Raw genomic sequence first — 20,360 nt, forward strand, 5'->3', positions numbered from 1 at the left:
GGAGACGTCTTTACTTATCTTCAGGAGGCTATGGAATTTTTCGAAAAAATATTCACTTCTTTGATTCCTTATCGTGCACAATTATTGACTTCAAAGTTCTAAACCATTATATTTCTATTCTATCACAGATGGTGAGGACACGCACAACTGGGTCCGATGATCAGACAACCGCGCCCCCTGTTGTAGCCGTAAAAGGTCGGGCTCGGGGCAGAAGCCGAGGAAGACCATGTGGTGTAGCCAGAGCACCTACACGAGCTGCTGCACTAGAGCCACCAGTAGCTCCAGTTGGAGAGCAGACACCTGAGACGCCTGTTACTACTCCTGCACTTTAGGAGACTCTTGTCCAGTTTTTGAGCATGCTTGGCACTCTAGCTCAGGCAGGGTTAATTCTCTCGAGGTGGGGAACCGCACCCGACATCCAAGCAACGGTTGCATCGAAAAGAACACTGATAAAGGTTGAAGAAGTAAAACAACAAACAAAAATTTAATAGGGGATCATATTTACGTTTTATATTCCATTTCTCGAGAAATGGCATACTCTCAGCCGGGATCAAGTCCGAGGTCTTCACCCTAACGAACCGGCCCATCCAACCCTGATCTTTATCTTCATCTATACTCGAGGTAAACGGCTTGGTGGCCCGGCATTGAAGCTTTATCAGTCCACCTCAGTAAAGACGAGAGCTATATAATCTTACGAGGTGGTCGAGGGTGGAGGGAAGCCCGTCGATCTTGCTCACAAAGAAACAGAGCAGTATTACAATCCTCCAGAAAGAAGAGTGTATTTGGCCGAGGGTCACTTGGTACTTCTTGCAGAATTCAATGATGACCAGATCGAGGGGACCCAGCGTGAAAGGATAAGTGTAAACACTCAAGTACCCTCCCACGTGAGTAGTGATCGTTTCCTCAGGTGCCGGTATCACAACCTCTTTGTTTTTCCAACCACAATCTTTCTTTACCAAATCAAGAAGGCTTTGGGGTATCGAACATATATATCTCTACACCGGCTCACATCGACCAACAACTGATGAGGGTTTCTCGACCTTAAAGTTGTAATCGATAACGCATCCCCCGGGAACGAGTTCTTCAAGGCATGGCTCCACCACCGGTTTCTCACCAGCCGACCGAGATAAGGAAATAACCTCTTTCTGAGGAACAATTTTAGATATCTTGGCCATCTAAATTTTCAAGAACAAAGAAGATGGGAAATTGAAATATTTTGGTGTTTGGTGAAGAACAAGCAAAGAAAATTTTAAACCTGGAAATAGAGAGCTTTGGGGAAGACGAAGAACTGTAAAGATTGGAATGAAAAGAGATTTGAAAGTAAAAGTTTCAAATAAGGAAGGAGAGGGGCTATTTATAGATTTCGCAGTGACGGTTCAAAATTAGCAGTGACCGACCATCGGCTGACGCACATTTAATGCCTTGGTAACTGGACCGACGAGATATTTGTCACATACATCACAACAAGGTTCGACGCAGACGTCAGTATGTATCTAGTCAGAGGTTGAAAAATCACATCGCTCCTCGTCACTTTCTTTTCGAGAAACGAGGGGACTATCTGTATACGGTCAAAACCGAATTTGCCCTTCATGTAATTAATCATGATTGGAACATGATGGACCGAGAGTCGTCATTATAATATCGAGATGTGATGTGAAACCGGGTAATCGAGCTCAAGATTTAGGGGCCGATTAATACCGAGCTTGAGTCAATATCGAGCTATGATGTAAAGTTGTATTATCGAGCTCAAGATTCAGAGACCGATCAATACCGAGCTCGAGTCAATATCGAGCTCGAGATACAGAGACCGACCAATACCGAGACCAACCAAGATCAAGCCAAGAGACAAAGAGCCGTTATAGCCACACTAGGGAAGAAAATCTCAGCGAGAATCAAGGAAAAGCTAAATAAAATCTATCATGAGATCTCCACTATGTATTTTTAATTATATCCAAAGTAGGATTTCTCAACTATATTAGGAGTGGTTATCATTAGAAATTATTGAGATTTAATAAATTTTATTCTTTTTTGGGTCGTGGACATTGATTCATCTTGTTAATTTATCAATCATTCTTTAATCAAATTGAGTTTGTATTTATTCTTTTTTTATAGTTAATATTCGATATATTTCTACCTATTTTTTCAATTTGTACCAAATTATATCACATATCCTTAGAACTATATGATTTATCCTTAGAACTATGTATAAATTCGATTTTGTAGAATATTGAAGATGCTTTGTCGCTAATGCTCAACAAAGACCTGAGTTTCTTAAATCAATTTACTTTCAAAACCTTGTTATACAAATTTCTCCAACTGTCATCATAAAGGAAAAGAAGATTATTTGATCCTTGTTCAGATAAAAAGAAATTGCACGCACGCTATATATTGAAAATATTGATAGCAATCGATGAAACAATACTGGATATTAGTAGAAGCATTTCACTTGCAGTATACAAGAGATAGCATACCCAAACATTTTGTTCCTTCATACTCCATAAAGCATCTAGAAAATATAAAGAAAACAGAGGAAGAGATAACCACTCCTAGATCTATACCATTTTTATTACTGAGTCATACTATCAAGCATCAAAACAGAGCACTTCCAATTCCCGTGTCCACAAAACAGAGTAATTAATAACTAGTCCAATATCTCATGCAATTTTAACCTCGATAGTTTTGGGTTTCTTAGGCTCAGGTGGAGGCAACTTCTGAACAATCACAGTCAAAACCCCATCTCGACAAACAGCAGAAATTGCATCAGTATTCGCATTCTCCGGCAACGTAAATTTCCTCATGAATTTCCCAATCCTTCTCTCCATTCTAATATACTTAGCCCCTTCTTTCTCTTCTTCCCTCTTCCTTTCTCCACTGATCAGCAGCACATTGTCATCTTCCACCTGCACTTTAATATCTCCAGATTTCAACCCCGGCATGTCCACGATGAACACATAGGAATTTTGGTACTCTTTCACGTCGGCTGGTGTTGCAGCCATTGCCTTAGCGTCACGTACATAGTTCCTTGACGGGGCGTTAATGGACTTGTCGGAATCTTCACCGGCGGCGTCCATGAAGTGCTGGAGAGTGTGGAGAAGTGGTGTGTCGATACCCATTAGCCTGAAATCCATCTTCCTCCTCTTTGATTAACTGAGTGTGTTTCAATTTTGAGATATTATGAGATTTTGATTTTGGTGTATTTGAGTTGGTTTTTTTCGCTTTGGTTTTGCAGAGAATGCTAAGGGAAGATGTGATGATTATATAGTGTAAACATAGAAGCTTCTGGAAGGAATGATTCTACACTTGTCTAGAACTTTATCGATTCTTCCCACGTAAGATATGGTCCCCCATTTTTCTTCTTTTCTTTTGGTTGTCTAAGGTGTAGTCCCCTATAATTGTATGTTAGTAGATATTTGGCAAATATGTTTCCACCTTTTTACAGATTCCTCTATGCATGACAAAAAAGAAACATATCTTTGACCATACTTTTATTACGTCAATTAGTATCATTTGAGTTCCTTCTTTTCTATATCTTTGTATAGGTAAAAAAAGATTTTTATAATCTTCATATTAGAATATATTTATAAGAATAACCTAAAAGTAGAATACTCTGACTCCAATGAACGATATGAAAGGTTCTTATTTGATACTTTCGTTGGAGCTTAAATTTCACATATTATATAGTTCAAACCGTAGGTCTTTGGATAAAACTTAATGTAACGATCCGGTCGGTCGTTTTGAGCATTACAGTCCCGTTTTTTTATTTACTGCTCCGATTGTGCTTTATAGCTGTTGTATGACTTATCGGATTAGTTAGTTCGGGTTCGGAGAGAATTCAGAGTGAAATGAGACACTTAGTCTCTTAAATAGAAAGTTTAAGTTGGAAAAGTCGACCGGATATTGATCTATGTGTAAACGATCTCGGATTCGAATTCTGATAATTTCAGTAGCTCCGTATGGTGATTTTGAACTTAGGAGCGTGTGTGGAAAATTATTTGGAGGTTCGTAGTGGAATTGGGTTTGAAATGGCGAAAGTCGAATTTTTGGGAAGTTTGACTGGGGGGTTGACATTTTGATATCGGGGTCGAAATTCGATTCTGAAAATTTTAATAGGTTCGTTATGTCATTTATGACTTGTGTGCAAAATTTGAGGCCAATCGGACTTGATTTGATAGGTTCCGGCGTCGTTTGTGAAAACTTAAAATTTTAAAGTTCATTATACTTGAATTTGGAGTATGATTCGTGGTTTTAACGTTATTTGAGGTGATTTGAGGGCTCGACTAAGTTCATATGTTGTTATGGGACTTGACGGTATATTTGGGTGAGGTCCCGGGGGCCTCGGATAAATTTCAGATGGTTAACGGGTTGGATTTTGGACTTGAAACTTTGATAGAATTTTTCTGATGCACCATCTGGTTTCCTTCATCGCGTTCGCGAGTGGAGCCTCGCATTCGCGAAGAAGAACTGAGAGGCTGGCAATATTTTCTCTTCGCATTCGCGAAGAGAAGGACGCATTCGCGAAGGGTGGACAGGGTGTGCATCGCGAACGCGAGAGGTGTTACGCGTTCGCGAAGAAGAGAGGAAACAACTGAGGACCCCAGGCAATTGTTGTACGTGTTCGAGTAGAAGGCATCGAGGCAGAGGCACTTTGTGCTTCGCGAACGCGAGGGGGATGTCGCGTTCGCGAAGGAGGAATTTGGATGGGATCAATTTTGTGCTTCGCGAACGCGAGGCACTCACCGCGTTCGTGAAGAAGAAAAGGCTCGGCAGTGAGTTTAATTTCTTAAAATGGGACTTTATCCCATTTTTCATTTTTGACGGATTGGAGCTCGGGAAGAGACGATGTTTGGGAGATTTTCAAGAAAAACAAAGGGGTAAGCGTTCTTAACTCATTATTGGTCAAATTACCCGAATCCATAGTTGTTTTGAACATTTAATGTGTGAATTAAGTTGGAAAGATTAGAAAACCCTCTTGGTTTAATTTGAAGATTTGAGGGTCGAGTTGATGTCAGAATTAAGTAAAATTAGTATGGTTAGACTCGTGGTTGAATGTAATTTTGGATTTTGGAACTTTTGTCGGGTTTCGAGACGTGGGTCCCACGAATAATATTTGGGGTGCAATTTCTGCTTTTTGTAAAAAATATTAATATTTTGATATGGAATTAATTTCTATTATTGTGTGGACTGAATCAAATTAATAGTGACTAGATTCGAGCTGTTCGGAAGTTGATACGCGTATACTGAAATTTTTGAAGCATTATTTAGTTTGCCCGACATTGGATTCGTCTTGTTCGAGGTAAGTAACTTTTTTAATCTTGCAGCTGAGGGTATGAACCCTGAATATACGTATTATGTGAATTATTTGGAGTTGACGTACATGCTAGGTGAGGGGCGTGTGGGCGTGCACCATAAAAATAGTGGCGTAATTATTTTCGTAAAATTTTGTAGTCAAATAATCTTGGCATTTTCTATGCAGTTTTATATGTTGAAGAAATTTAGTTGAGAATCATATTAAAAATCATGTTGAGGCTATGTGCTAGTATTATTGGGACCCACAGAGGTCATATTACTGTGAATTATTTGTTTTAGATTGAAATTTTATACTTAGTCATATTTATTTCATTGCATATCATATCTCAGTCTCTATTGTTATTTATTGGTACATCATATCATCATTTTTGGGTTATTTTCATGACATTGTGAGCCCATGAGAGAGATACTGGAGAGATTGATGACCGAGGGTGGCCGAGAGCCTGACTGTGAGGATATTATTATGTGGATCGGGGCATCCTGTCTGCAGCAGGCCTTATAGGCTTTATATAGCACGTGAGTTGTTTTTACAACACGTGAGTTGTCCGTGCAATTTATAGCGTTTGGGCTGAAGGAGCCCCTCCGGAGTCTGTACAACCCCAGTGAGCGTGGTTGTTATTATTGAGAGATGGAACTTCCCTTGACATGGATCTTGTCCGAAGCATTATATACCAGGAGATGGATCTTCTCCACGGGCTGGATTGGCCCTACTCGGTACTGATTAACTGATGATCAGCTGATGTGTATATTCCGGGATGGATCTTTCCTAGGCCGGATTGGCCATATACAGTACCGAGTGATTGGGCATGATGAGTGGAATGTGTGAGAAAGTGAGATTTAGTACTCTGAGAGTATGAATACATGAGTTCATTTCTCAGACACATTGCATTGACATGAACACATGATATACAAGTATAGAGATATATTTTCCTCATGTTGTACGGTATCACGTCATTCATGACTTCTTACACATGTTGATATATGGGCATAGTGATGCATTTGTTTTACGCTGGCTATCTCGAAAGAAAATGAGACATCTTATTTATTATTGAAAGGATTTCTGGGAAAATTACTGTTTTCAAACTTACTCATATTTTTGGCAACTTCGGTAAACGATTTGGGTTTTCACTGATGTACTTGAAAGGCAGAACTATTTTCAAAAATGATGATTTTATTGAGCATTTTATCTCTAAGTTACTTCCTGCTTTACTTGTTTTATATTGTTATGAACTATTGTTGGATGGGAGTTGGACTTTGAACTTGGTACAATCTCGTCACTACTTTCAACCTAAGGTTAGGTTTGTTACTTATTGAGAACATGGGGTCGGTTATACTCATACTACACTTCTGCACCTTGCGTGCAGATTTTGGCTACTGATGTTGCTTTGATCGTTTGGAGCTGGATCCGAAGGTGTACCTGCGTTCCGGTTGTAGATGCCTCTTGTTCATGGTAGCCTTAGATTCATAAAACTCTGTTTATATACTTTTCAAACAGATGATGTATTTACTTCATACCAGCTTTGTATACTCTATTCTTAGAAGCTCATGATTTGTACTGTCAGTTCTTGGGGAATGTATAAGATTAAGATTTTTCTTTACTTAAATTGCTTTAATAATTGTTATTAGAATTTGTTATTGGTTAATTGGCTTACCTAGCAGGTTGGGTTAGGTGCCATCATGACTAGATGGATTTTGGGTCGTGACAAGGTGGTATCAGAGCTCCAGGTTCATAGGTTCTACAAGTCATGAGCAAGTGTCTAGTAAAGTCTTGCGGATCGGTGTGATGACGTCCATGCTTATTTTCGAGAGGCTACATGGCATTTAGGATATATACTTCCCATCTTTCTTTCCTTATTGTGAGAAATTGATTCAGCTTGAGACATAACTCTTTGAATTCCTTCCACGCATTCGTATGCGCACATGAAAGCTCGGTATCAGCTGTGCATTGCCGGCTTGTGATTCTATGAACGAGGTTTTGGAGCAACTACTGATAAGTTAAGTAAAGATTTTGCTAAACTAATGGGGAGTGAATTTGAAATGAGCATGATGGGTGAACTTAATTTCTTTTTAGGCTTACAAATTAAACAAAATTCAAATAGAACTATGATCCATCAGCAGAAGTATGTAAAAGATGAAATGGAAAATTCCAAAGAAATCAACACTCCTATTGCAACAGCTACAAAGTTGGATACAGATGAACCTGGTTCATCTGTTGATCAGAAGTTGTATAGGGGGATGATTGGCTCATTGTTGTATCTCACTACTAGTAGACCTGACATTGTTTTCAGTGTAGGCCTTTGTGCAAGATTTCAGGCAAATCCAAAGGAGTCTCACTTGACGGTTGTTAAGAGAATTTTGAGATATCTGAAAGGCACCACTGATCTTTGTCTTTGGTATCCAAAAGGTAGTAATTTCAATCTTGTGGGATATGTTGATACTGATTATGTAAGTTTTCTTGTGGGTAGAAAGAGCACCTCAGGTATGGCACACTTTCTTGGCTCATGTCTTATGTCTTGGGCCATCAAAAAGCAAAATTCAGTGGCCTTATCTACTGCTGAAGCTGAGTATGTTGTTGCTGCCTCATGTTGTGCTCAACTATTGTGGATTAAACAACAATTGAGGGATTTTGGAATCGATGTTGGATGTATCCCTATCTTTTGTGATAACACTAGTGCTATTAGTAAGAAAAAGAACCCCGTTCATCATAAAAGAACAAAGAACATAGATGTTAGACATCACTTTTTAAGGGACAATTATGAGAAGGGATTGATCACTATAGAGGTTTGTGCTACTGATAAACAGATTACTGACATCTTTATAAAAGCACTAAGTAAAGAGCACTTTGAAAGGAACAGGTTAGAATTAGGGATGATTAAGATCGCCTAAGTGAACCAGTTCAGATCTTTGTACATGAAAAAAAAAGAATGAAAAAAAAAAATTGGTTAGAAAATATGAAACTTGTGTAAATAACCAGATTAATTGTTGCTCTGTCTCATATTGTAAATAGTATACTCCTATTCCATGTTTTAATATGAATCACTGGTCTCTAGTGAAATTTTCTCTATTTTTGCAAATTGAGACATGGCTGAGAGGATTCTTAGTGAAGAACCTGGTTCATCAGTGCTGGTTCATCTGAAAAACGAGGTATGTGTTCTACGCTATGCACATTTTGAAATACTAATATTTAAATCATGAGCAAAACTCTACCCAAGTCCAAAATCTTCCAAAGCCTATCCAATAAAAATTTGAACCAGTTCCGTTTCAACTAAAGAATCCTCACCGAATTAAAACACCTAGATTCTAGGGGAGCTGTAACCATCATTCCAAACTGAAAAACTGCAGAGTGATTAGACTTCTAATTGACCACAAAAAGCTAAAGTTGTGTATTAATTACACTTCTCCTTTAAATCCCTCATCAACTCTGCAAACTCTTCATTATTTTTGAAAAACAAAACCGTCGAAACCCTTTCTTCTCTCCTTGCCTTCGAATTCAATCCAAGCTTTTTTCCTTCATCACAAAACCATAACCAAAATGTCTAACCCCTGGAATAACCCTGGCACTCCTCCACCCCCTACTCCTTCCTCTTCCTCTACAACCCCTCAACCTAGTTCTATCCCCCAACCTAGAAAAATGAGAGTCAAAATGCTTGCTAGAAAAACAGTGGCCAGCGGTGCTTTATCTCAAAAATTAAATGCCCAGATTCAAGCAAGCCAAGCCCAAAACTCACAAAGTTCGAGTGATTCCTTTAAATCAGCGACTGAGGGGGAAAAACTGGGTCTTCCGATTATGAACAGGTAACTTCTGTCCCAAATCCTTCATCTGAGGTTATTTTTGAGAGTGCTAAAAATTTAGAAACTAGGTTCATCCTGGTTGGATCTGTGATAGATATGGAAATGCTTGAGAAAAGAAGGAGAGGTGGTAAAAACAAAATTAAAAAAGAAAAAGAGAGAGAGGGAGTACGGAGTGAAGAGAAGGGAAAAGGGAAAGAAGTGGTTGGTTCTTCACCCACCTCTGAATCTGTTAGAATGGTTGTTTGTGGAGTTGAACCAGAGAAGGAGAAAGAAGGTGGCAGGCACACATGGGGGAGTGGATAAGGAGAAACCGCTAAAGGGCTAGTAAATCTTGGAAAGCAAGCAGACGAACCTGGTTCATCTGCTGAGGAAACCTTGGCTGATTTGTTGAAAAGGTTAAGTGATAGTTACCAACCCAAGAAGAAAAGAACTCCTAAAGCTACAACCTCTGGGACAGGAAGAGCCAACAAGAAACGGAAAGTTGCTCCTTCTGAGACCTCTGATATTCCTCTTCCAAGAGGAAGAACTACAAGGAGCAAGCTAAAACAGAGTGAGGAGGAGTTGCAGAGAGCTTTAGAGGAGAGTAAGAAGAAAAGAGTGGATAAAGGGAAAGAAAATGCGGTTGAGCCTATTAAGGTTGTTGAGTTGGATGAGATGGACCTGGTCCATCAAAGTGAAAATGTGGCAGAGGTAGAGGTTCAGACCCCTAAGCCAAAGAAAGCCAAGACTTTCTCAAAGAAGTATTCATCTGTTTCTAAGTCTGCTGAACCCTCTATCTTGGCTAAGCGAACCAGGTCTGCAGTGAAAGCCAAGCAAGTGAAGATTACTGAAGAAGATAATTGGAGTGGTGAAGAGGAGGATGTGTCTAATGGTAGGAAGGACAAGCTGACAAAGTTTGGTAAAAGAACAATTTTGAAGGGGAGATTGTTGAAGGACTTGGAAGAAGAAGGAATAATTTTGCTGCTGGAGAAGCTTGAGATACAGAGATGGAAAGACATGGTCCTTCAGGTGGATGGGAGACTGGATAGGAATGAGATTGTGGAATTCATGACCAATGATGAGGCCAAGGAAGGCAGAGTCACCAGCCTAGTGAAAGGGGTCCAAATCTCTTTTGATGCTAAAGAACTGGGTGAAATCCTTGGCATATCCTCTGAAGGCTATGATGACTATACTAGGCAGAAATGGCCCAGTCTGGATTCTCTTCCAACTGCCCTGCCTATCACAAGGAAATTTTGTGATAATGAAGAAGAGAGTGAGCCTAAGGCAGTCTATAAGAGTGAAATGAAGCCACCCCACAAGGTGATCTTTGAATTCATCAACAAGTGCGTGTTGCCAAGGCAGGAAAGTAGGCATATTGTAAATTACATGGACTTGGTCTTGATGGAGTGTATGGACAGTGGGAGGCAAATAAACTGGCCTGGGTTCATCATTCAGCTTTTGGACAGAGCTGTCAATGACTCCAAAGCCCATGCCATTCCTTATGGTTTCATCCTCACTTATGTACTTGCTCATTATAAGGTGCCATTGAAGAAGGCGGGGATGGACACAAGAAAAGACTATTTTGGGATCAATACTCTTCTTGCTTGTGATTATGATATCCATGTCGTCCCCAATGAACCTGGTTCATCGAAAAGGAAACTTGTAAACAGCAAGGTCAGAGCCCTAGTGCAGGAGAGTGGGGTAAAGGATGCTGAGATAGCATGGCTGAAGACTCGTTTGGCTGAGGTTGAATCTGAGAGGGATGTTCTCAAAGTTGAGCTTACAAAGGAAAGGGAGAAGAATGAGGGAATTCTTCACGATATGTTGAATCTTCTCCAAGCCAAAACCCAAGCCCCTAGTTCTTCCAAGCCTTAGTTGCCTAGTCTGCCTAGAAATTCAGTGACTCAGATTCAAGACTTTTTCTTTTTTGTTGCTCATGCTTTAAATGTTTTTGTTTCATTGTATGGATTGTGGAAGAACCGTACTTTCTATCAATGAAATTTGTTGCTCTTGTTCTCATAAACTGTCTCTATTTCTTTGATAGTTTAAATTCTTAGTTGATTACTGATGATTGATCCATGAATGCATTTGCAGTTGCCCCAGTGGCCATGAGTAATTTTTATAAAATCTGGGACTCACACATCTTTTTACAACTTTTCGATGATGCCCAAAGGGGAAAAATGTGCTCTGAACAAGTAATATTTATAACCTAAATGACCCCGGTTCTTTATGATAAGTGCTTAATACTCTAATATGTGTCAATGTTGGATTAAGTCGAAACATGCCTAAGCTGATGGACGCACAAAGTTTGTCATCATCAAAAATGGGGAATTTGTTGGCCCAAGAAAGAGAATAGTTTTGAAGATTGACAAAGAAACTCAGATATGAACCAGGTCCATAACTGGCAGACATAGACACCGACAGAGTAAAGGCACATGAGTTGCACATGCAGGAGATAAGCGTATTCTGGTAGAATGAGATATCTCCTGATCGAAAAGATTGCAAAAACGATAAGGAGAAGGACTCCTTATTCAGTAAGAACAATATCTAAGATAAGGAAGAATTTAGGAGTTGAGTTTAACTAGAACTCTTCCACCAAGGAAGAGTAGCATTAGGATTCTAGTTAACTATTTATCTACTAATTACTATATATTGTAGAATGTTCTTATTGTACAGTTACGTACAAAAGCAGAAGTTAAGCAAGAATTGAGAGCAAAATAGCGAGGTAATTTTGCAAGCAGTTCGAGTAATATTTGAGTGTGCGAATCTGATGCTACTTGAACCAGCTAGAAGAACCAATTCTAAATGTTGTCTTTTAGTCTAGTTATTTGTAGTAGGTGGTTTTAACTTGTACCTTTTTAGCTTTATCTAGAAGCGTCTGTAATATGTACTTTGTGTTTTCAAGTTAGAGTTAACTTGAAGTTTGTCGCAAATAGCTAGAGGCTAGTTTGCCACAAAGGGTTAGAGGTAATCCTAGGTTTACAAAAGAGTTTTTGTAAATGCTATTTTGGCTCACTGATTTAGTAAAGAGTTTTGGAAAAATCCTACTAGGAAGTAGGTTATGATTTTTTTACCTTTTGAGCCAGGTGTTTTCCACGTAAAAATCTCTGTGTTTATTTTATGTACTTACTATTTCGCAATAGTAATAGTTAGAACGCATAAAAGAACCAGGTCCTTCGATAATCTGTGCACGCAAAAAATTGAACACAACACAAATCACCCCTCTTATGTGGTATTGAGGTATAAAACATCAGTTCTGTATGTGTATACGTATTGTTAAACTCTATAATAATATTCATGGCGTGTACCCTCGCTATAATTCCAGATGTTACTGTTTCGGATTGCAATTGATTTTGTAGAATCTTGAAGATGCCTTGTCGCTAATGCTCAACAAAGGCCTGCGTTTCTTAAAACAAGTTACTTTCAAAACCTTGTTATACAAATTTCTCCAACTGTCATCATAAAGGAAAAGAAGATTATTTGATCCTTGTTCAGATAAAAAGAAATTGCACGCACGCTATATATTGAAAATATTAATAGCAATCGATGAAACAAAACTGGATATTAATAGAAGCATTTCACTTGCAGTATACAAGAGATAGCATACCCAGACATTTAGTTCCTTCATACTAAATAAAACATGGACAATTTAAAGTAGAGAGGAAAATGTAACAACTCCTAGTTCTCTACCATCTTTATTACTACGTCATACTATCAAATATCTCATGCAATTTTAACCTCAATAGTTTTGGGTTTCTTAGGCTCAGGTGGAGGCAACTTCTGAACAATCACAGTCAAAACCCCATCTTGACAAACAGCAGAAATTGCATCAGTATTCGCATTCTCCGGCAACGTAAATTTCCTCATGAATTTCCCAATCCTTCTCTCCATTCTAATATACTTAGCCCCTTCTTTCTCTTCTTCCCTCTTCCTTTCTCCACTGATCAGCAGCACATTGTCATCTTCCACCTGCACTTTAATATCTCCAGATTTCAACCCCGGCATGTCCACGATGAACACATAGGAATTTTGGTACTCTTTCACGTCGGCTGGTGTTGCAGCCATTGCCTTAGCGTCACGTACATAGTTCCTTGACGGGGCGTTAATGGACTTGTCGGAATCTTCACCGGCGGCGTCCATGAAGTGCTGGAGAGTGTGGAGAAGTGGTGTGTCGATACCCATTAGCCTGAAATCCATCTTCCTCCTCTTCGATTAACTGAGTGTGTTTCAATTTTGAGATATTATGATATTTTGATTTTGGTGTATTTGAGTTGGTTTTTTTCGCTTTGGTTTTGCAGAGAATGCTAAGGGAAGATGTGATGATTATATAGTGTAAACATAGAAGCTTCTGGAAGGAAATGGAAGCAGAAGGTGACATATTCTAGGAGCTTCTGTTCCTTATATTGTCACATGTTGTACACTTGTGTAGAACTTTATCGATTCTTCGTCCCCTATAATTGTATGTTTGTAGATATTTGGCAAATATGTTTCTACCTTTTTACAGATTCCTCACAAAAAAGAAACATATCTTTGACCATACTTTTATTACATCAATTAGTATCATTTGAGTTCCTTCTTTTCTATATCTTTGTATAGGTAAAGAAAGATTTTTATAATCTTCATATTAGAATATATTTATAAGAATAACCTAAAAGTAGAATACTCTGACTCCAATGAACGATATGAAAGGTTCTTATTTGATACTTTCGTTGGAGCTTAAATTTCATATATTATACCGTTCAAACCGTAGGTCTTTGGAGAAAACTTAATGTAACTATTCGGTCGGTCGTTTTGAGCATTACAGTTCCGTTCCTCTATTTACTGCTCCGATTATGCTTTATAGCTGTTGTATGACTTATCGGGTTAGTTAGTTCGGGTCCGGAGAGAATTCAGAGTGAAATGAGACACTTAGTCTCTTAAATAGAAATCTTAAGTTGGAAAAGTCGACCGGATATTGATCTATGTGTAAACGATCTCAGATTCGAATTTTGATGATTTCAGTAGCTCCGTATGGTGATTTTGGACTTAGGAGCGTGTGTGAAAAATTATTTGGAGGTCCGTAGTGGAATTGGGTTTGAAATGGCGAAAGTCGAATTTTTGGAAAGTTTGACTGGGGGGTTGACATTTTGATATCGGGGTCGAAATCCGATTCTGAAAATTTTAATAGGTTCGTTATGTCATTTATGACTTGTGTGCAAAATTTGAGGCCAATCGGACTTGATTTGATAGGTTCCGGCGTCGTTTGTGAAAACTTAAAATTTTAAAGTTCATTATACTTGAATTTGGAGTATGATTCGTGGTTTTAGCGTTATTTGAGGTGATTTGAGGGTTCGACTAAGTTTGTATGTTGTTATGGGACTTGACGATATGTTTGGGTGAGGTCCCGGGGGCCTCGGGTAAATTTCGGATGGTTAACGGGTTGGATTTTGGACTTGGAACTTTGCTGGAATTTTTCTGATGCACCATCTGGTTTCCTTCATCGTGTTCGCGAATGGAGCCTCGCGTTCGCAAGTGGAGCCTCGCGTTCGCGAAGAAGAACTGAGAGGCTGGCAATATTTTCTCTTCGCATTCGTGAAGAGAAGGACGCATTCGCGAAGGGTGGACAGGGTGTGCATCGCGAACGCGAGAGGTGTTGCGCGCTCGCGAAGAAGAGAGGAAACAACTGAGGACCCCAGGCAATTGTTCTACGCATTCGCGTAGAAGGCATCGAGGCAGAGGCACTTTGTGCTTCACGAACATGAGGGGATGTCGCGTTCGCGAAGAAGGAATTTGGATGGGATCAATTTTGTGTTTCGCGAACGCGAGGTACTCACCGCATTCGCGAAAAAGAAAAGGCTGGGCAGTGAGTTTAATTTCTCAAAATGGGACTTCGTCCCATTTTGAGAAATTAAGACTTCGTCCCATTTTCCATTTTTGACGGATTGGAGCTCGGGAAGAGGCGATGTTTGGGAGATTTTCAAGAAAAATAAAAGGGTAAGCGTTCTTAACTCATTATTGGTCAAATTACCCGAATCCATAGTTGTTTTGAACATTCAATGGGTGAATTAAGTTGGAAAGATTAGAAAACCCTCTTGGTTTAATTTGAAGATTTGAGGGTCGAGTTGATGTCAGAATTAAGTAAAATTGGTATGGTTAGACTCGTGGTTGAATGTAATTTTGGATTTTGTAATTTTTGTCGGGTTCCGAGACGTGGGTCCCACGGGTAATATTTGGGGTGTAATTTCTGCTTTTTTGTGAAAAATATTAGTATTTTGATATGGAATTAATTCCTATAATAGTGTGGACTGAATCAAATTAATAGTGACTAGATTCGAGCTGTTCGGAAGTTGATACGCGTATACTGGAATTTCTGAAGCATTGTTTAGTTTGCCCGACATTGGATTCGTCTTGTTTGAGGTAAGTAACTTTTTTAATCTTGCAGCTGAGGATATGAACCCTGAATATACGTATTATGTGAAATGTTTGGAGTTGACACACATGCTAGGTGAGGGGCGTGTGGGCGTGCACCATAAAAATAGTGGCGTAATTATTTTCGTGAAATTTTGTAGTCAAATAATCTTGGCATTTTCTATCCAGTTTTATATGTTGGAGAAATTTAGTTGAGAATCATATTAAAAATCATGTTGAGGCTATGTGCCAGTATTATTGGGACCCACAGAGGTCATATTACTGTGAATTATTTGTTTTAGATTGAAATTTTATACTCAGTCATATTTATTTCATTGCATATCATATCTCAGTCTCTATTGTTATTTATTGGTACATCATATCATCATTTTTGGGTTATTTTCATGACATTGTGAGCCCATGAGAGAGATACTGGAGAGATTGATGACCGAGGGTGGCCGAGAGCCTGACTGTGAGGATATTATTATGTGGATCGGGGTTGCCCGCCTGCAGCAGGCCATATTGGCTTTATATATATTATTGTTATTATGTGGATCGGGGCTGCCCGCCTGCAGCAGGCCTTATAGGCTTTATACATCCTGTCTGCAGCAGGCCTTATAGGCTTTATATAGCACGTGAGTTGTTTTTACAACACGTGAGTTGTCCGTGCAATTTATAGCGTTTGGGCTGAAGGAGCCCCTCCGGAGTCTGTACAACCCCAGTGAGCGTGGTTGTTATTATTGAGAGATGGAACTTCCCTGGACATGGATCTTGTCCGAAGCATTATATACCTGGAGATGGATCTTCTCCACGGGATGAATTGGCCCTACTCGGTACTGATTAACTGATGATCAGCTGATGTGTATATTTCGGGATGGATCTTCCCTGGGCCAGATTGGCCATATACAGTACCGAGTGATTGGGCATGATGAGTGGAATGTGTGAGAAAGTGAGATTTAGTAATCTGAGAGTGTGAATACATGAGTTTATCTCTCAGACACATTGCATTGACATGTACACATGACATACAAGTATAGAGATGTATTTTTCTCATGTTGTACGGTATCACGTCATTCATGACTTTTTACACATGTTGATATATGGGCATAGTGATGCATTTGTTTTACGCTGGCTATCTCGAAAGAAAATGAGACATCTTATTTATTATTGAAAGGATTTCTGGGAAAATTACTGTTTTCAAACTTACTCATATTTTTGGCAACTTCGGCAAACGATTTGGGTTTTCACTGATGTACTTGAAAGGCATAACTATTTTCAAAAATGATGATTTTATTGAGCATTTTATCTCTAAGTTACTTCCTGCTTTACTTGTTTTATATTGTTATGAACTATTGTTGGATGGGAGTTGGACTTTGACCTTGGTACAAGCTCGTCACTACTTTCAACCTAAGGTTAGATTTGTTACTTATTGAGTGCATAGGGTCGGTTGTACTCATACTATACTTCTGCACCTTGCGTGCAGAATTTGGCTACTGATGTTGCTGTGATCGTTTGGAGCTGGATCCGAAGGTGTACCTGCGTTCCGGTTGTAGATGCCTCTTGTTCATGGTAGCCTTAGATTCATAAAACTCTGTTTATATACTTTTCAAACAGATGATGTATTTAGTTCATACCAGTTTTATATACTCTATTCTTAGAAGATCATGATTTGTACTATCAGTTCTTGGGGAATGTATAAGATTAAGATTTTTCTTTACTTAAATCGCTTTAATAATTGTTATTAGAATTAGTTACTGATTCATTGGCTTACCTAGCAGGTTGGGTTAGGTACCATCACGACTAGATAGATTTTGGGTCGTGACAAGGTGGTATCAGAGCTCCAGGTTCATAGGTTTTACAAGTCATGAGCAAGTGTCTAGTAAAGTCTTGCGGATCGGCATGATGACGTCCATGCTTATTTTCGAGAGGCTACATGGCATTTAGGATATATACTTCCCATCTTTCTTTCCTTATCGTGCGAAATTTATTCAGCTTGAGACATAACTCTTTGAATTCCTTCCACGCATTCGTATGCGCACATGGTAGCTCGGTATCAGCTGTGCATCGCCGGCTTGTGATTCTATGAACGAGGTTCGAGATGTATATTCTGTATTTTGGTGATAGGCCAGTCTGGAAGACTTGAGGCCATGGTTAGACCACAGCTTAAGCTCGGTAGATTCAGTTGTAACTTGTATAATTGGACTCATATGTCCGGTAATGTCCCTACTAGTGGAATTTGTGGCTCGATGAGCGGTGGAATGACTATGTGGTGAGTATGATGTGACCGCAAGATGTGTTCAGATTGTTCGAATGTGACGAGAATGATTTCTTTGAAATGTAAGCAAATACCATTGGGTGTTTGATTGTCGTTTTGATATGATGTACAATCTCGAGTATTAATGTTTTGAAGGATCTTTCACATTGTTGAATTTTGGAAAAAATTAAATTCTCATGTCTGGTTAATAAATTTGGACTCAGAAAGATTAGGTGATTTCATAATAATTGTAATTGCGAAAGGGTATAACAAGATACCAATTTAAGGTTAAGCAGGTGGGTTATTTCCTACAGAGTAATCTACGTAGGTATGTTCCTTATGATGTGAGTAGAGAGTTTCTTTTCTCTAGAGTCAACCAAGGAAGTTGAGGATATAAATTTAGTTGACTCTAGTGTGATTGGTGATGAGGATGTCGAAAATCTTGAAGTTCATGCATTTGAGCGCGTTGGACCTCATTCCAAACACTTCTCTACATTATGTTCAGACTGTGAAATGGGAATGTATCTTTATGAGCATAAAAAGCAGTCCAGGGAAGAGGTAGATGAGGCTTATATTTTGAAATTTTCAAGACCGTCTAGGTAAGGTGACACTCCTCGGGGGAGAGCCAATAAGTGGATGAGAATTCATTTAATTTTTGGCTCGCAACAATTTGTATCGCCCCAAGAGTATGATCATAGAGCGGAATCAAAACTTGGGGTCCAATTTATAAGTTCAAGGTGGAGACAAAAAGTAGTTTACGTCATGCCGCGACGTTAAATCAAGCGCTTGTTGGGAGACAACCCATCTTTACTGCTTTTATTTATTTATTTATTTATTTTATTGTATTATTTTTGTAGTGTCGATTTTTGATTTTTTAGGAGCATGGAATGCAAATCCATTAGAAGGATGCAACAACAAACCAGATGGTTGGAACTAAGTGTGAGGTACCCGCACGAAAAGACCAAGCCTGGGAGAAGTCGGAGTACCCCATGAGCTACTAGTGCTTCGGCCTTTGGCATACCAAGGAGTTTCTTTTACCCTATTATAGTTATGATGTGCATTGGGGACAATGCATAATTTTAAGTGTGGGGTGAGGAGATTGTCTGGGTGACTTTCCATGCTATTTTAGTTGTGTTAGTTAATTGAATAATTTTTTTTTAAAAAAAAAATAGAAAAGATTGGATTTTTCCCGACGATGGATCTATTAGACAATTTTTTTGAGGGATTTAAGTCGAAAGGAAAAAGACAAAAAGATTTTCTTTGTAGCTAGTGTAGTAATTTCCCCTTGATTTTTCTTTGTGCCGCGGTTCTTTTCCAAGGATTTTGTTTGAACCGGGTATAGTTAGTTTTATTTTTTTAGGAGTAGAAATGAGTGTGAGATGAATTGAATGGGAGCAATATCTCTTGACTTTATTATGCCTTGAGAATAGTGAGTACTTTGGTTGTGACACTTAGGCTCAGTTTTTGACTCTTGTATAAGTACCTTAAATTGTATGATTTTAACTTTGCTTAACTGCTTTGACTAGAGTGTCTTGAGGAAACCAATCCCGAGTGAGTTATGTGCCATGTGTGTGTGAGGTTTGTGTGTTATTTTGTGCATTGCATTTGATGCCTAGAACTTACCTCGTGTGTTTGCAAAGCGAAATAGTAGTTTTGTTCAGTCTTGGAAGTGATATAAGCGTTTCTTTGTTGAGCCACATATATATTTTACCCGCCTAATTATTATGTATCGTAGTTAACCCATTTGAGCCTGTAATCCTGTTTCTTTAGCAACCACATTACAAGCCTTACCCATTTGTTTGAATTAACTATCTATTTGAACCTTCTAACCTCTCATGAGCATTTGAATTATTATGAACTGTATAAAAGTTAAAGCGTGGGGTGGATGGTTTGGCTTTTGAGTGGAACTAATAAATTAAGGATAAAGATGCACTGTTTTGAAAAAGTAAGAGCCACTTGAATTGAAAAAGAAAGAAAAAGAAAAAAATAGTAGTATTGTTGTGAAAAACAAAAATTCCTTGATAAGTGGTGACTTTTGATGTAATTGTGTTTAAAAAGGTATGGGGTAATATACATTGATGTGAAGGTGGAGTTTGATTTGACATAAGTATGGGGTTTGAATGTTAAAGTATATGTATTAAAGTGCTTAAAGAGGTGTAGTCACTCTCATATCTAAATGTATCCTACCCGTCCCGCAGCCTACATTACAACCAAATAAAGTCCTACTTGATCCTAGATTGAATGAGCTCGATTAGTAGAGTACTGCACTACGGGCAAGCCTATGGTGCATATTTTATGGCATATGAATGTTATTTCTGAGAGTGAGTGAATTCTTTCTATCTTGAGTTCCTAAGTGTTCTTTAATTTATTGAGTGGAACTACTCTCTTTTGTTGTGTGAGAGCAATTGATTCATGAAGGAAAGATACTGTCAGTGACCTCTATGTTAGAGTAAGTGGGTGAGTTGTGAATAATGTGTGGTACTTGTAAGTCAAATCTTGAGGTGAAGATGTTACGCTTTTGTGCTTAGTCTATTTTAAGTATTCTTGTTGTGATGAGTTAGGAGAATTGTTTAAAAAGGTCGTGTCTATATAAAGTGTAGTTTGATTGCTCGAGGAAGAGAAATGGTTTAAGTGTGGGGTG

General features: G+C 38.8%; 2 protein-coding genes across 2 annotated transcripts; both read right to left on the reverse strand.

Moving 5' to 3' along the window:
- Positions 1 to 2,360: 2,360 nt before the first annotated feature.
- Positions 2,361 to 3,238, reverse strand: LOC142177553 (17.3 kDa class II heat shock protein-like). The gene has a single exon (XM_075246649.1). The coding sequence runs from the start codon at positions 3,126 to 3,128 to the stop codon at positions 2,655 to 2,657; it is 474 nt and encodes a 157-aa protein (XP_075102750.1). The 5' UTR covers positions 3,129 to 3,238; the 3' UTR covers positions 2,361 to 2,654.
- A 9,387-nt stretch (positions 3,239 to 12,625) lies between these two features.
- On the reverse strand, positions 12,626 to 13,374 carry LOC107796225 (17.3 kDa class II heat shock protein-like). The gene has a single exon (XM_075246650.1). The coding sequence runs from the start codon at positions 13,273 to 13,275 to the stop codon at positions 12,802 to 12,804; it is 474 nt and encodes a 157-aa protein (XP_075102751.1). The 5' UTR covers positions 13,276 to 13,374; the 3' UTR covers positions 12,626 to 12,801.
- Positions 13,375 to 20,360: the final 6,986 nt, after the last annotated feature.

This window comes from Nicotiana tabacum, chromosome 23, assembly GCF_000715075.1.
Source record: "Nicotiana tabacum cultivar K326 chromosome 23, ASM71507v2, whole genome shotgun sequence".
Lineage (NCBI taxonomy): Eukaryota > Viridiplantae > Streptophyta > Magnoliopsida > Solanales > Solanaceae > Nicotiana > Nicotiana tabacum.